This window comes from Ascaphus truei, chromosome 3 (assembly GCF_040206685.1).
Source record: "Ascaphus truei isolate aAscTru1 chromosome 3, aAscTru1.hap1, whole genome shotgun sequence".
Taxonomy (NCBI): domain Eukaryota; kingdom Metazoa; phylum Chordata; class Amphibia; order Anura; family Ascaphidae; genus Ascaphus; species Ascaphus truei.
Genome location: NC_134485.1, coordinates 54,179,405 through 54,196,791, shown reverse-complemented (window position 1 = coordinate 54,196,791; position 17,387 = coordinate 54,179,405). Strand labels below are relative to the sequence as shown.

Below are 17,387 nucleotides of genomic sequence, written 5' to 3'. Positions count from 1 at the left end.
TCTTTTAATGTAACCATGTATTTTAATAACTCTGTGCCCAGGACATACTTGAAAACGAGAGGTAACTTTCAATGTATTACTTCCGGGTAAAACATTTTTATAAATAAAAAATTACGTGATTCCTGCTAGCCGAGTGGAGCGGCTACTGGTACCCCCTACAGAGGTAAATATATGGCAGGGGTTCACCCGGAGCTGAAATGAATGAGGTTCAGCTGAGGTTTAATGGGGTCCGGAGACCCCCTGCTTCAATCAAATGTTAAAAAATAATTGCAAAAAAAAAAAATCATCAGCTTGGATTGTTTTTTTTAACTGACATAGAATAAACTTATGGTACTGTATACCGTATCCAGCCACTGTCATTAAGTGATGTGCTGACCTGCTGGGGATTGAAAGTAATGTTCTAATTCTAAACCATACAAGAGGTTTATTGATAACACTGATAAAGACCCAGAGGCAGATGGAAAATTGAAGTCATGGAATAAAATGTGTTAAAAAGATATCGGACTCACCTCCCAATCAGGACGTACACCACAACAGAGAGCAGGATAATAGCTACTGCAGCTGAGATGCCAATCATCACAACCTGGCTATTCTCACTGGAAATGGAGAAAGCTGGAATAGTAACAGAATTAAAGGAGGAAGCATTAGCACACCACTAGTGACACATGGCGGGTTCTGCTATGCAAAGGCATCACTAATTATCTATGTTTCTAGAATTACAGATGGCACAATTCTTAGGACAACATAAAAAGCATTATTAAAAAAATCAGTAACAGGGGCAGATTTCTAGTTACTCTAAGTCTCAAGTCATAGCACAAAATACAGGTATCAAGATTAAAAACTGGCTTTGCACCTGTTGCTATTTCACTACCAATTTAGAGACCTTAAATTAAGAGGTAACATGTTTATTAATCCACGCATACCAAACATTGCAACACCAACTTCTGAAAACTTGTAGGAACCACCGCAAATGATGTCTTTCGGTATGACAGAATACATTTCACCGTCTTAAAATTACGATAAAGTGCTGAGTTTATATCTTGTCATCATTTTTGCACAATTAAAACTGCACCTTTTCAAATCTGGTGTCATTAGGGGTTATTCATTAAAGAGCTCAGGTGTAGATTGGGCACAGAAAGAGTGGGAATCTCCCAGAGTGGGAGTCACCATCCAAACACATTACAAGGGACCAATTGAAAACAATATTTTGGACACATACTGTATTCTTGTTCAGATTGCTATTCATAGCACCTTTTTCCTAGAATATAAAATGTTACCCTTCTGATATTGACATTCAGGGGTGGCTAACTCCAGTCCTCAAGGGCCACCAACAGGTGAGGTTTTAAGGATATCCCTGCATCTTCGACTTAGCCACAGATCGAGCCACCTGTGCTGAAGCAGGGATATCCTTAAAACCTGACTTGTTGGAGGGTCTTGAGCACTGGAGTTGAGAACTCCCTGACATACAACTTTATTTGCAGATATCACCTCGCTGTGTCACCAACCATGAACTTCAACACCACGCCTCACACTTTTTATGGAAGACGTAATTTGCCCTTATTTAAGATAACATCAATGTGTAAAAATGAAACCCTAGGGATAAACTGTACTAGCGTAGTGTAAAATAACACGTGCGTGTAAAATTGCACCTACCTTTTCTCACATGAATGGTGCAACATTTGAGAGCCCTCCACATAAGGTAACAATTGTACTTGTTTAGTGCAAAAAAAAACATTCTTAATGTATGAATGTGTAAACATTTTAAGTTCTGTGTCTATAACCCATAACTAATTTAGTCTTTATAATTACAGCACGTGCAACCTCTTCAAACAGGTTAACGACAAAGAAAATTGCACAATATTCAGCAACTTTTCTTTCTTAGCTTCATCCTCAAATAAAACAAGTCAAATTACTCTCCTAAGGATATGAACCCATCCTAATAAACGTCAAAACGGCAGCATTCCCAGCCAGGGGATTATATAGGGAAGGCGATGGGACGGTAGGGCAGAGAAATCTTAACACAGAGTGACAACATGAAAAAGACAAAAGCTCAAGGTAGTAAAACCGTCCCAAATTCGGAGTTTCAAAAATATGCATCAATTCTGCCAATAAATATGCAACTAGTATTGATGGTTCAAGTTGCTCTGAATTTGGACTGTCCTTTTTTAATGAATCCTGGAATACCTTGAGAGAAGCCGACCATACATTTGAAATCTCTCTGCTTATTCATTTCATAGAATAGCGGAGGATGTAACATGCAACTAATTGTGATTGTGATGACCAATAAGTCATAACACATTACTTAAAATCCTGTAATAAAATGTCTTGGAATGAGAAGAAATCTAATTGATTAAAACGAAGAGTGAATTATAGCAAATGCGTACAATCGGGACTGGTTTCAAACTCAAACTTGCGGCTGTTTGATCCGTATCCCGCTGCTGTCCGGGCACGGATTTGGAAGATGTAGGTGGTGTCGGGTTTCAGGCTGCCAATTGTCACGTTAGTACTTCTTGCTCTTAGAATGGTGTAACTGGTTTCTTGTTCCTGCTTTTGGAAACAAATAGTCTTGTTAAAATCGATCCAAACGATGCATGTTATCATAATAAATGGCAATCAGTAGAGAATCGTTTGAAATTAGTTACTTTTGTATGTACTCTAGACTACATTTTATCTTTTTTTTTCTCTCAAATGTTTGACTGCTTTGGCTGGAAAGCAAGTTATCTGTCAAAAGATATGGCATATTTTTCTTCTAGTGTAGGGGTGGCCAACTCCAGTTCTCAATGGGCGACCAATAGGTCAGGTTTTCAGGATATCCCTGCTTCAGCTCATGTGGCTCAATCAGTCCCTGTTTAAGCACAGGTGGCTCAGTTTTTAACCTGTGCTGAAGCAGGGATATCCTTAAAACCTGACCTGTCGGTGGCCCTAGAGGACTGGAACTGCCCCCCCCCCCAATGCTCTCTAAATGCAACTTGTTGAAAGTTGTTCTATTTCGAAGAAAGAAAATCATTAAAACATGGGAGAATGTTTTCAAATTTGCATCACAAAATTGTTTGTTTTTTCTCCCCTAAATTTCCCCTTTTTTGCTAAATCTTCCTGTAAGTTCACATCGCTCAGAATGTCTACATTTTTACCAGAATAGTGACATCATTTTGCCAATTTCGCTAGAATTTGGCCACTTTTCCCCAGTGTTTAGTGAAAATGCCAGGACTGTACATAAGGAGAAACAGGCACATTTTGCTACTTTGAACTTATAAATATTTGTAAGCAACACAGCCCCAACATATTCTTTGTCACGCTTTGATATTATTGGGCCCATATTAATTAAGAGATGTTATTCCCTGAGACACCGTCCGGAAAATAGGATGCAAGTTGTTTTCCGGCACTGAAAGGTGTCTTATGGAATAGCAACGCTTAGTAAATATTGGCCTATATCTCCAGCTCAACAAAGTGTTGGTGAATATTACCATTTTCATACATCATATAATTGTAGCCACGGCTGGTCCAGGGCTATATTTTCTGCCTCCTGTGACGTAAAACCTAGTAGCTACAGGCAGTGTAAGGCTATCCTGTGGGGTTTAACCCCTCATGCTGCCTCTCTGAGTGACAGAGGTGGAGGTGAACTGAGTCTGTGTACAGCCAATCATGGTGCAGACCCTATGCCCTCCCCCCTCTGTGCGTTATAGTAGTGTTCTAAATTATAGACAGTTGGGATCTCCCCCTCCTGGGGTAGAGACATGGAGTTCTAGTTCCTCCCGGCTGGGAGTGAGACATGCTCTCATCCCCTTAGGGGGTTGAGGTGAAAATATCTAATAGACTGCAAGGCCTCAATTGAGAGAAGCCAGGTACCATCCAGAGGCTTGAGACTTATCATGAAAACCCTATGCATACGCTGTAATAACAACTGCAGTGGCTGCCTCAATAAAGGATCCTGTTTAATATACCTCTGCCTAAGTTACAGTCTATTGGGTACAGGTATGCTAGAAGACTGTCATGGTGGGGACTGTCTCCAGTACGGGGAGACGGTAGTGGAGCCTTGTGTGTGTGATATCGGATTAAAGTTTTTTCTTTCAAACCCGGAAGTTGCCTGGATCTTTGCCACTTGTAGTAACGCCGGATTCTTCTCCCTATCTACTGTCTCCAGTACACCTGGAGCCTGCTATGACTGGAAGCGCTGACACAATGAGAAGAACCTGAAGGATACCCAAAAGCCTGTCTTGTTTCCCCATACCAACGCGGACCCTCAGCATCTCCTGCACCCTCACAGGTATTTAGCACCATGACATCTGTAGCTTTATCAAGATCTCCCAGGTGGAGGTGGTGGGCGGGAGAGGGGAAACAGAGCTACATAATATACATAAATTAAACTAACATTTCATCCAAGATTAATCTTTTGTTTTTTTTTTAGTAGTACATTTAGGTGTACATGCTTCAGAAAACTATGGAGGGATCTGCCCTAATTTATACCTTCATTTTAAGCATTTTTCTAAATGTATTTCCCCTTTAATATGTGCATCAATACAAGCCACACAATGATAAGTAATTAGCTAAGTTGCTGATTGATCCGTTCTCCTGTGATCAATCGGTCGAAGATTCGGCTTGGGGGTTCACTAAATGACTGTCAGTGCAGCAGAAGAGGACCAAAGATGCAAAGTTCTGTTGGAAAGATCATGTGACCAGCCAGGCAGTCACTAGATACAAATGATGCACTGCTAGAGAGAGGGCAGGGCTCAAAAAGGGGTGCACCAGAGCCTGTTTCAGAAGAGGCAGGGGATGTGACTGTAAATGGTTGCTATAGAAACAAAAAAATGCTTGTTACATTATAATACATTAACAATGTAATCCAGAGTTGTTTTTTTTTTTTTTTTTTTTAAATGCTACAAGTATTTTCTCATAGTCCCGAACTGATTTATTTAAATAAAAACCACACATATGTAGGATATTGCTTGGTCTGCAGCTTTAAAGTTTGAAACACACTGAAAATACTTCTCATCTCATTATCCAGACTGCATTGTGATAGCTTAAGTGCTATTAGATTACATGTATGGCTAACGCAGGTCAGTGAGGGGCTGAGCCCTCCATTATGTAACCCAGAGGTGCTCAACTCCAGTCCTCAAGACCTCCCCCCCCCCCTCTCCAACAGGTCAGGTTTTCAGGATATCCTTGCTTCAGCACAGGTAGCTTAATCAGTCCCTGCTTCAGCACAGATGGCTCAATCAGAGGCTCAGTCTTTGACTAAGATACTGATTGAGCCATCTGTGCTGAAGCTGGGATATCCTAAAAGCCTGACCTGTTGTGGGGGAGGGGCTTGCGGGCTGGAGTTGAGCACCCCTGCTGTAACCCAATTTTTCTTTAGTTTTTTCTCTCCCAGTTTCAACGTGTGTGTGTGTGTGTGTGTGTGTGTGTGTGTGTGTGTGTGTGTGTGTGTGTGTGTGTGTATATATGTATGTATGTATGTATGTATGTATGTCTTTATTTATAAAAGTAGTATCACTTTGCTGATGTTTTAGATGTAGTTTTCACAGTTTCCAGTTCTGATTTGGAGCTGATTCTACACAGGATTTCTTCATTCAATAGATACGAATTTTGAGTTACCTTCAGGTAAATATTACTTCTATATTAGGCTGCGCTTATAGTGCCGGCGACAGCGACGTTGCGTCAAAACAAATGCATTGCCGCCGTCGCGGGCGTTTATAGTAAGCGCGACGCGACAGCGCTACGGAGCGACGGTTTGGTCGCGATCGCTGGAAGTCATCTCAATTTGATTTTTCCAGCGACCGCAGCCTGACGTCGCGTCGCCGGCCCTATAAACGCGGCCTTGGTGTCCTTCTTATACCTGCAGTTGTCGTGTTATACAAAAACCAATTGTGAAAAAACATTATACAATTTTTCAGCACAATACAAAAACAATACAAACAGCACTTAACTTTAATCAGTTTTCTTTTTAATTTCAACTGTTTCAAGCAGCAATCCCCCGTCCCGAAGTCTATATTAACTCATATAGTGTTAGTATCTTGATCCTGAGCATGTCCTGCTCTTTTTGTTATGTTTTTATAGTGTTACAAATCCAAATCGCTTGCTTCTGAGGTTACCATGGTAACCTTTGGACTGCACTTGGCTCTGGGGAGAGCTCCATTTTAACCTCCCAGACACTTAAAATGTCACAGGCATATGTCTCCTGACAGGAACATCCGATTTTAAAACAAAAAACATCATTGGAAACAGGGTTTGACCCGGAGACTACGGGTTTCGCTAGCCAATTTCTGGGCTAAGGATTTACATTTCAAATCTCTGGGCAGGGTGCGCAAAGTGGGGGGGTGGCGGCGGGAGAAGAGGACGGAGAACCGCCAGAGCGTCACAGGGCAGCAGTCAGAGGAGTTGGATGATGGGAGAAAAGCAGGGCGGCAGAGAACGGTCGGGGAGGAGCGCGCCCCAGCATTCTGACCCAGAGGTCTTCACTGACTCCTTGGGTGGCATCTCCCCCTGCACGGTCCCATCAAAATGGCCCTGCGACACCGTTGCCATGACAACGTGACGGTACGGCACCATGCAGCGTTACGTTGTCGTGACGTTCCATTGTTGATGCAACGCCACATTTGATGTCGCAGGGCCATTTTGACGGACCCTGCAGAGGGAGATGCTGCTGTCGCTGGAGAAGGTAAGACAGTTAAATATATAAATAAAAAAACTCCGGGTTATCATTCAACAGAAGGTGGCAACCCTGATTGGAAAGGGCAAGAAGAGCTCTCTTGTAAAATAAAAATGTGGGCTTTAAAATAAAGATACAATGCATTCCAATAGCTTTACTTACATTGCATACAAAGAGATTGCATATGTATTAACTATTCCAACAGAATGTACCTTTATAATATATGTACAGTTTGGTAATGTAGCTCTTCCCTAGTCAATATCGTTCCCTTTTTCTAGCTGAACAGCTTGTTAATCAATCAAGCAATAGCGTTCATTACACTGTTTAGTTATGGCTTTCCTTCCCACCTTTTCATAGTACTTGACCTCATAGTCCAAGATGATCCCATTTGGATGTTCTGGTTCCTGCCAAGACAGGGAAACGCTGTTTCTCGATGTCCGGTCTTTTCGAATTACAGTGACAGGAGATGGAGCTGTAGAGGGCGGAAAACACAAAAAAAAAGCACATGACATGTATCCGTTGCAAGTCGTAACGGCTGGCATATAAATGACTGTTGAGTGTATCTGGCCCTGTATCAAAATCTAGCAGCTGGGTTACAGCCCTGGTACACATCTAGAATCATGTTGGGCCTGGAGACAAATGAGCTGAGATTTTCTATTACCGGGGAACTAGTGGCAAATAAGCAGATGGTTTCAATATGCTACTAGAATGTAACTAATGAAAACATTTGAACTATTAAAAGAGATCCAAATTAATAGGCCTATATATTGCATTGCTCTTGAAAAGTAAATGTAAAATATTGTCAGCGAGTTGTGTCTTCCAATAAATAAAAGCTGCTATATATGTTTAACATTAACTTGCTGGGCAGTTAATTAGGAACACACTCATTATACAGTAATTGTACAGGATGATATTGACTTTAAATGCCAATATGTTTTTTTAAAAATTTTATAAACAATTTACTCATTTAAGTCTCCTTAAGCAATTTGAATTACATTTAAAGCATTTATGCACTTGTTTTGTCCCTTTGGAAATGAAGTATATGTATGTTTTCAGCGGGGACCCTACATTACATTTCCGTCCCTCTCAGCCTGTTTGGCCTCACTTCCATGATGAGGTCATAATTCAGAATAGTTTAGCCCACACATGCTTTTTTTTTTTTTTTGGTCAGAGGACCAAACAGGAAAAGGAGAAAGGGGCGTCGCCATGTTGCCTTGTAAGAGGAGAACAGATCCTGCTTAGGACTTAGAACTGTATAGAGCAGGAGTGGGCAACACCGGAGCTCGAGGACCATCAATACATCAAGTTTTTGGGATATCCCTGCTTCAGCACAGGTGGCTCAATCAGTGGCTCTGTCAATGACTGAGGCACCTGTGCTGAAGCAGGGATATCCTGTAAACATGACATGTTGGCGGTCCTTGAGGACTGGAGTTGGCCACCCCTGGTATAGAGTATGCCGAAAAGATATCTTATCCATACTGGAGACGATTTGAATCCTGTTGATTGGATCTGATCTCTTCTGTAGCACAGGGAAGATATAATATCCCCCCCCCCCCCCCCACACAGCATATTGAGTAAGGGTTCTTACAAAAGTGAGGAGCTAAAGCGAGTGACACCTCTTACCAAGCTTCAGACTGACAAGCATACTTATAGTTGCCTGCCATTGGTTCACTTTGGGGCTCTTTAAAAACATTTGGTGTTAAATCAAATATACAGCAGGGCCCCACTTTTCGGCGATCCGCCAATACGGCGGCACCGAGAAGGGGGCCGCCATGTTGGATCCTAAGTCTGCGACTGGGCACTTTTATCAGAGAGGGGGACTGAGAGATGGGGGGGGGGGAGAAATGGATGAAGGGGGAGAGGTGGATGGAGGGGGAGAGAACAAGAAATGGATGGGCGTAGAGAAAGATGGTAAGGAGGAGAGAGAGTGGGAGTGGGGGATAAAGAAATGGACGGTGTGTGTTTTTGTCACTAAAACATATAGGAAATGCATGGCTTTAATTAAAATGTTCCTACGGGATTCCGGCATCCCGCATTATAAAAACTTAAACGTGGCAACTCTAAACTTATTTAATATTAGTTTATTAAAATTAATTGGTAAGATTGAAATGACAATTTCTCCAACTTTTTTGTGGTTACCATTGGGGCATTAAAAACCAGTGTGTGAAAATATATATTTTTGCACTGAATGCATGCTCTCTGAGACTTTGTCGGTCTGCTTCATTATTATTAGGTGAATCACTTTGTGGCATAGTAATTATGTTACATGGGTGTATTCTGTTGAAATCGTTTCTTGAAGAAATGGTCCCCTGCTACGTCTTGATTAGACCCTGCCTAAAAGATTTGTTTTCAAACTATTTTTAGCCTATTCTCTAATACATATAACATTACAAGCTAGGCAATAAGCTTCGGAAGTGACATGGAAAACGACACATAAACTAATTCAAAATCTCTCTGGGTTTTATGCAAAGTAAACTAGGACAGCACTTCCAATTATATGCCACCAGATAAGCCCTATCAGAGTGATAGCTTTCTTAATAGAGCATTCACAGACATACCATACACAGCAAGAAACAATCCCTGCAGTCTCATCCCTGAATTAAAGATCAAGCACAATGTAAACAAGACAAACAGTGCTTTAAAAAAAAATGCTGTGTAAATATGTTATACATAAAAAGAAACATTTTATTTCCCAGTTTGTAGATGAACATTGAGGTGAAAGAAAGAAACCCTGCTCCATGTCCCTTTTATCTGTCAATTCGGGGATACGGGAGTGACGCCATCTACTCACAAATACCCCATCTCGGTCCAACCGGTGATCAAGAAGGAAAGGGTCTATATATATATATATGACTCTAAAGACCCCATCTATGTGAAGTGGCTCACACATGGCCGCTGTGTGAGTATCTGTTTCACATATATATTTAGTGTCACCTCCAATTGGTTAGATTACTTTCATGTTCAGGAGCCAATCCCCTGTTTGAAGTCAAATATTATATTCTTTTGCATTTGCTATTTGTTTTTATATTTGTTTTTATATTGAGATCCATCTTGACATCCTTGCGCTGACCATAACCATACACCCAAGTCAGGGATACGACAGCAAAAACAGCACGTCCCATTCAGAGCTGTTATTGTATTAGTAAGAACAATGTCATATCACTGGGTACATTTGAAGAAGAAAAGACTATACCTATGAAAAACTATGGTTATCCAAGACATCAAAAGCAACTAGAACTATGAGGTAGATTCTCAGAAGGTCACTCATTTTATCGTAACGATATCCGTAATGCATATCCCCAAAGGCGCTTAGTGCTACTGGCATTTTCCTTAAAAATATATATATATGAAAAAATTACAGCGCCAAACCAGTATTAATCGGTCAATATCAGTGAGGAAAAAAGTTATATGAAATAGTACCAAAAAATGACAGACCACACGAAACAAACAGACATACAGTACACCATATATGACAAGGAACAAAGGGTGGAAAAGGGGAAGGACACAAATGGGGAAAAAAGGGAAAGGGAAGCCAATTAAATGGATGATAAATCTAAAATAAAAGTAAAAGACACTGGAGCTCCCAGGCAGCTATCCGCAGGATCAACCACCTTCCTCGATACTTCTACAAAACAGAAAGGGACAGCGCGGGCTACATAGTGTAAAAGGCAATTGGTTTATTATCACAGTGCTAAAATCAGTTCACTCACAAGATATCAGTTGAAAACACGCCTTGGACAAAAGCTCTGGAGTCTTGTATTCCATCTGTCAGTACAGAGCTTGCAGCTGGTGGTTAGAGATGAGCTTCGATCTCCCACATGCGCAGTCAGACGACTTAAAAGTGTGCATCCACACTATAGTCCCCCGGCACACCGGTACCACACTTTTAGTTCTGCTTTTAGTTCTGCTTTACACAATATCCTTCCGTAGTAGTCAGCGAGGACTGGCTCCAGGCTGAGCTAAAAGTGAGCAATCTTACGCGTATATGATGATTGGAGTACAGTACATGCATCGATAAGTGAGGAAAAGGTAGTGCTTCACTTTAAGTACATTTTCACTTTACATACATGCTCCGGTCCCATTGCGTACGTTAATGCGGGGTATGCCTGTATGCACCTTTTATTGCAAAATCAGCCAGGTTCTCCCAACATTCGCATACTTAATGCATTATGTTAACAGCACCTGAAGGAGGAAGCGATCACATGAGTGCTCAGCAGAGTGATCACGTGAGTGGTAGTGCAGAACGGGAGCTTGCAGGCACTGAGGGGGCTAATAGACCAGATGTACTCCCATCAAGAAAGATGGGGTTTAAATCCCAACGTTTGAACAAAATGGTATAATTTCACACACATTTTGTGGGCTCAAAAGTTCAAAATTATTTAGCAATTTTTCAATGTTTAGCAAAAAATCAGAACAAAATGTGCTCGCCAACTGGGGCAAGTTCACTCATTTCTAATATATTTCAAGTATATACATATATATATAGCATAGCCTCCCAGCTGCTATGTCTTTTTCCTGGGCCTTTCCAGTGTAAGTCCTGTTAGGTGCAGGCAGTGGAGGGGTTAATTCCTCCTTTTAGGCCTTGTGTGCTTTTGCAGCCTTGGATAAGCAGTGGTATCCACGGGCGGGCCTAGCAACAACAATAAAGCGTCAGCCTGAGGGATGAGTACTGATAGGTCATCACACCCTGTGTGTGATCCAATCAGTATTCAACCTGCTCTGTTAAGGGGCAGGGTTACAAACACTCACCCAAAGGCTATAAGTACTGGCACTTTCCAAAATTCTGGGGCTCTCTTGCTTTGTATCTCCTCTCTTTGGGAGTGAGCAACATCTACCCTCCATCTCAGTAGGAGATGTGAGGAGGGGTCCATCAGGCCTGGTCTGGGCCTCAAGCCCTAGTCCGTGCCTGTGAGTAAGGGAAGATGAGGGAAGGATGCATCAAGTCTGTATATGCCATCTACATGCAATAAAGTTCCAGTTGTACCAGAACCAGTGTGATTCAATGTCTTGTTGCTGGAAGAAGAAAAGGTGTCAGTATGGGCCATTCATGCTAACACAGAGGATCCATACTGACTGGAGGCGCCGCACCAATCAAGAACTATGATAACTTGTGAATCTGTCCTGTTTCTCCCCACAACATCGCAGAGCTCTCAGCCCTCCTGTTTACCAACAGGTACAGCACAACACCTAGATAGTAGCCAGATAAGAAGCAGACACCCCAATATCACGAAGGGTGGGGGTACAAGGGCTAAATATATATATGTAACACATATATCACCCACCCTCTGTGAGGTGATGTGACTACAATGTGTGTGGTGCAATACCTGCGGCTCACAGGAGGTCTGAGCTTCCGCTGCAGGGAGCCTGAGGTGTATCCTGGTACTATGTTCTTCAGCGCCTCCACCTGTAACGGATTCTACAATGTGGAATTGCCCGTTACAGCATATATATATATATATATATACATGCTCACACAATAAACACACACTCTGGATAAATATAAAATAACAAGTTTACTACAGCACTATAGTATAGATACTGGTTACAGCTACCGCCAGCTTCACACGGCCGTAACCACCCATCAACGTCTCACACAATTGTCCACACTCCGTAGGGTATATCGTCCCCAAAGTACTGAGGTGCCCTTGGACATCGAACCTTCCCAGTGTCCCCAAGACCCAACCCACCCAAATGTGTGAGACAGTGCTGCCCCCACTAAAGTGTTGAGTTGGTGCACTTGCTGGCTAACGGTACCTGCCGGGCGCGCAGTGATACTGATGGGATCCACTGATCCAGTAACGATAACCGCGTAGCCTCCACCTCTACGGTGGGTGTTTCGCTGGTGCAGGTGTCTGGTCCCAGATCACCTGTGAACAGGAGACCAACGTGTACTGTCTGGGTCCCACACTCTAGTACTACAGGGCAGTGTCCCTATCTATCGGCCTGTCCCTGCAGCAACCACAAGCTGAGGGGAGTCGGGGCCTAGCTGGAGCCTAATGGGGGGTTTCTAGCCTAGTAGGGGCCTTCTCTGTCTAAGGGTCGCCCTGCAACTCCTTCTGCGCATGCGCAACACATGCGCAGACATAACCAAAATGGCGGCGCCCCGCGAAGGGAGCCACAGGTAGTCTCGGACGATGCGCTCGCCTGCCCGCACTCTGCGCAGTCACAAGAGCGCACGCACCCATCCGCCTGCCACCCCGCACCACACGGAGGTAAGGGGAAGACACGGGGACCCAGGGAGGCAAAAAGGGGTCCATGGGGACCCATGCTATATATATATATATATATATATATATATACATACATATATATATGCTTTACGGTGGAGGTTTTATTTCACTTATTTTACCCAGCATAACTTAAATAATGTGTGGTAATGCCTGTCCAAAGCTTCAAATTGCAAAGTCAGTATAACCAGCCTCACACTGATGAGACCCAAAAGGTCGAAACAGCTGTCTGTGGGTAGGTTTACTGGCTATGCATCTTAACCCAGGCTGTGCTGAAAAGCTGTATAATGCAGCAAGCGTAAGCTTATAGGGGTCCATGTCAAAATGGATTTGTAGCAAAAGGTGGCACTGTGTGCTCATTTGCATGTCACTTCCCAGAATCCCTTGCTGCAGTGGAAGCGCTGTATGCTGGGCGATAATGGTGAAAGGCAGGGCTGCAGACCTGTCTAAGACATGCAAATGAGCAAACAGTAATATTGCCATTATATATATATATATATATATATATATATATATATATATATTTAAGTAATAGAAGGAATGATGCAAAGGTCTACTCAGCAGCTGATTACTAGGTTACCTGGTGTGTATTAAGCCCACCCATAGTGTGTGAGCAAATAGCAAACAAACATAGGTGCATATGAAACGTTTGTCATTTATTTATGGGTAAAACACTGGAGACGCTCTTGGAGACTTAGAGATCCATCCATTTGATTGGTCCAAAGGAAACAACATATACCTATTGCCTTTGATTCACCTGTATGCTGTAAGTAGGCATTTGACCGCGCAGCGGTTCGTGCTGTGAAAAATACTGTGCAATGGTCTGGTTTCTTTTTTGTTCCCACAGAATTGTCAGCATTTGAAGTGACCCATTGGGAACTACATTTTTTATTTTGTATCTGGTTCTGAGTCACACATTGGGACTGGTATACTATCCTCTTGCGCCGGGGACTTGGTTCTCTTTTGTGTATGCATATGAAAGTGAGCCAGACAACACAGAAACATTATCATATTAAAACGGGGAACCTGTCCACAGAAGAATCAGCAAAAACACAAAACAAATGGCGCACAGCCAGGGAGCCAGGTGTGGGTTAAAAAATGAAATCCATTTATTTCAGTGCATGACTGATGACAGCATCACCCCAACGGGGACAAAAACACACACCTCCTATGCGTTTCGGACCGGTAGGTCCTTTATCAAGGAGTCTGGCATATGGAGCAAATGGGTGTCTTAAATACCCTATATATAATGATAATTAAAAACATGCGTGTACGATCAAATTGGCCCTCGGCGCGCATGCGCGTGACGTCACGCGAGGCGCCACCACATCAGGCACAGAAGCCTGCAGGTAGACACGCCCCCTCCGTGCGCTCACTCGCGCATGCTCACTCCAGAGCCCAAACCACTCAACTGAGTTACAGACCTGTAACCTGGCAAACTATTGCGCCCCACGTGACACGCTACTAGGCCGCCGATTGGTTCGAGCGCGCCGTCACTCAACCAATGGAAAGCACGGCTGAAATGGCAACACGCCCACCCCCCGGCTCCCCTGTATCATGCCATGAATGAGCGCAAGTAATAACCATATACAGCAGCATACTTAAAGTAAAAGCTGGATAAACCAAAGCGCATTCACCCCTGTTGGTTAAATACATAAACAGGGTGCCCAATGAAAAGGTATCCGATCACCTTTGCTCCATATCCCACAAATATACAATTTTATTACACACAATGAAACAATAAAAACAAACCCTTGTCACTGTATAACTACCTAAGTGACAACTGAGTTATCATGACTATCTAACAACCCAAGTATAATAACCTAGATAGTTTCTACCAATACATCTTTACATTAAAAACATAATAATATTGTGCTAAATGTCAAAGTGTATTCATCCTCAATAGAGCGATGAAACATGAACCCACAATATCAATTACAATAATTCATCAAATGTCAAAAATGATTAGGTACATATGGATAATTGTTACATAAATGGATATTAATAATAATCCCAGGTAGTTCCACATGAATGATATGCAAACAGAAGAATCAACATGAAAAAAGGTCAGGAGCCGGCGACTTCTTAAATAACACACAGAGGGCATATAATAGAATAAATTGCATACGCAATTATGTTATCTCTATTGCTTGCTGATCCGTGACATGGAATGTGACGGAGATTCTCTGCTTCTGTATACTCCCAGGCTCCCTGATGCTAGCATGGAGTTCTGTTGAAATTCCTATGGACGACTGGCTTTGATATGAATAAAGGGACTCTACAAGCTTCATTCGGGTAAACATGCAGCATTTGATACCCTATCCTACTTTATTCGTGGACTTGCTTTCAGACAATTGTAGCAGAGTCCCCCTACCCTGCCTCCGGTGGGGGGAACTTCTCTGCGCGATCGGGAAGAACTGGCGATGGCCATTTTGGATTCGGTGCGCATGCGCAGTGTTGCCAGCGTGGCGGCCATTTTAGATTGGCTCCGCAAGGACCGAAGCGGGACTACAAGTCCCAGAATCCTCTGGGGAGAGGGTTTAACACATGGGCTGATCCAGCCAATAGAAGGAATGCTTCCTGAAAGAACAGGATGTCCTCTGCAGGCAGAGAGCCCGCATGGCAGACGCGTGGGAGCCAGGACAGGAGAAGGTAGTGTCCAGGGAGCAAGTGACTTCCTAGGCAAGGCCTAGATACTACTCCCTTAGGCCCCAGATAGGCCCAGAGCCAACCATACTCTGTATTGTAGGGAAGGCCCCAGGTATGGACCCTCCTCACCTTATCAGTACGTGCGGCCGACTGCGTCCTGAGACCAGGCTGCAAGTGTTCAGAGATATTGTGTGAGACACTCCAGCTGGAGCTTGTACCGCGTGGAGGCCTGGATTCTTAGGCGAGAGGGGATTGCTGTCGGAGGCCCTGCTGCGTGGAACCTGTCTCAGCAAGTCTGCAAGCTTCCCCTGGTGTACTGGAGTACCCAGGCAGGTATCACATGTGTACCAACGGTTCACACTGGGGTAGCACTACCTCACATTGGGTGGGACTTTTTCTGCGGACACCAGGTGTTTAGGTGCCCAGGGCACCCTCAGTACTTTGGGGAAGGGTGTTGGGGTATTGCATCAGTGTGTTATTGTATTGTGTTGTTGCATACTGTGGGGTTATTGTAAAACCAAGTTATATATATGGTGAAGTATTGTTATTTCTGTTTGTATTGGTTCCTATGAGGAGTCACCCCACCAGCGCTGGGATCCCTCATAGATAGAGGCGATATACAAAGAGAGAGAGCTCACCCCAGACTCCTGGGAGCGGAATTCAGGCCACCTGTGAGCGTACAGGTATTAGCAGCGGTTTCCCTTAGGCATAGGGAAAGGGGGCTACACAATAATTTCATAGGAGATTGAAGGCAATTTATTCCTCAGTGTGTCATTTAAAGCAGTCGTCTAATCGACATTTTATTTTTTTTAAATAGGTTTGAAGCAAGGGGTCCCCGGAGCTGAACCACACTGATTTCAGCTCCGTGGACCCCCTGCTTCCCGGGATACTTACCATTGTAGGGGGTGGCGGTAGCAGCTCCGGCTGGGCAACTTGGGGGGTATCAAAATGGCGGCTTAAATGTTGTGCGTCACACGAACCAATAGGAAGCCATGACATCCTCCCTTGTCTACCTAATGGCCCACGTAAGCAGGACATTTAAACTGCACACAGATCCCGGCACCCCCTACAGAGATAAGTATTTCGGGAAGCAGGTGGTCCCTGAAGCTGAAATGAGTGTGGTTCAACTCCGGAGACCACCTGCTTCAATCCTATATTTACATTTTTATTTGATTTTTTAAATGATCATGCCGCTTGGACTGCTCTTTTAAGAAGCCGCCGGCTCTTTGACCATTTTTCATGTTGATTTTTATGTATGCAAGTTCCCATTGTTTTATTTCTGTGTTGTATGGCTCACTTTACTATGCACATATGTTTGTTTAGTTTTTCCTCACGCACTATTGGTGGGCTTAATACACACCTGGTAACCTAGCAACCAGCTGGGGGTGTCCTTTCAAACGACTTCAGGATTGTCAGTCACTTTGTTCAGGTTTTTTATACCATACCACCAGGCATTTGTTTTTGAGTATATATGCTGTATATTTGCCAATATCTGCACTCACAGACGTAAAAATAAATCTATATATTATATATTCTAAATAAATATATAGCTTCATATACACAGGCTGTATGTCATGCTGTGTTGTAGCATCTGGTGTTGACAGGAGATATGTGTTGAAAAGGTAATTATTAGTATAGATTTTAATAAACTAGGCCACTTTAGAAACTCAAGTGTGAAAAATCTCTTTACTCATGACAGATGAAAGTGCGAGCAAGTAACATGTAGGATCTTGCAAGAACGGATAATAACATTAACTTGAAATTGATTTCTCACAGAAACATACCATGTCCTATCGTTCATTTTTATCTTGTTCAGTAACAGCTGCGTGTAATATTTTTCATACACTTTTTCTAGACCTGGATTA

The 17,387-nt window shown here is 43.0% G+C and overlaps 1 protein-coding gene across 2 annotated transcripts in view; it reads right to left on the bottom strand.

Annotated features, from left to right (window-relative positions):
- EPHA3 (EPH receptor A3) overlaps positions 1-17,387 on the bottom strand; it is a 276,157-nt gene that overhangs the window by 50,168 nt on the left and 208,602 nt on the right. The window contains exons 6-8 of one of the 2 annotated variants that reach the window (XM_075594016.1): positions 6,994-7,118; positions 2,385-2,544; positions 510-612 (exon numbers count right to left, since the gene is read on the bottom strand). In XM_075594016.1, coding sequence (XP_075450131.1) covers positions 510-612; positions 2,385-2,544; positions 6,994-7,118 — 388 coding nt within the window. Of the gene's footprint in view, positions 1-509; positions 613-2,384; positions 2,548-6,993; positions 7,119-17,387 lie in introns of both variants that reach the window. The other variant, XM_075594015.1, reaches the window with a different exon arrangement.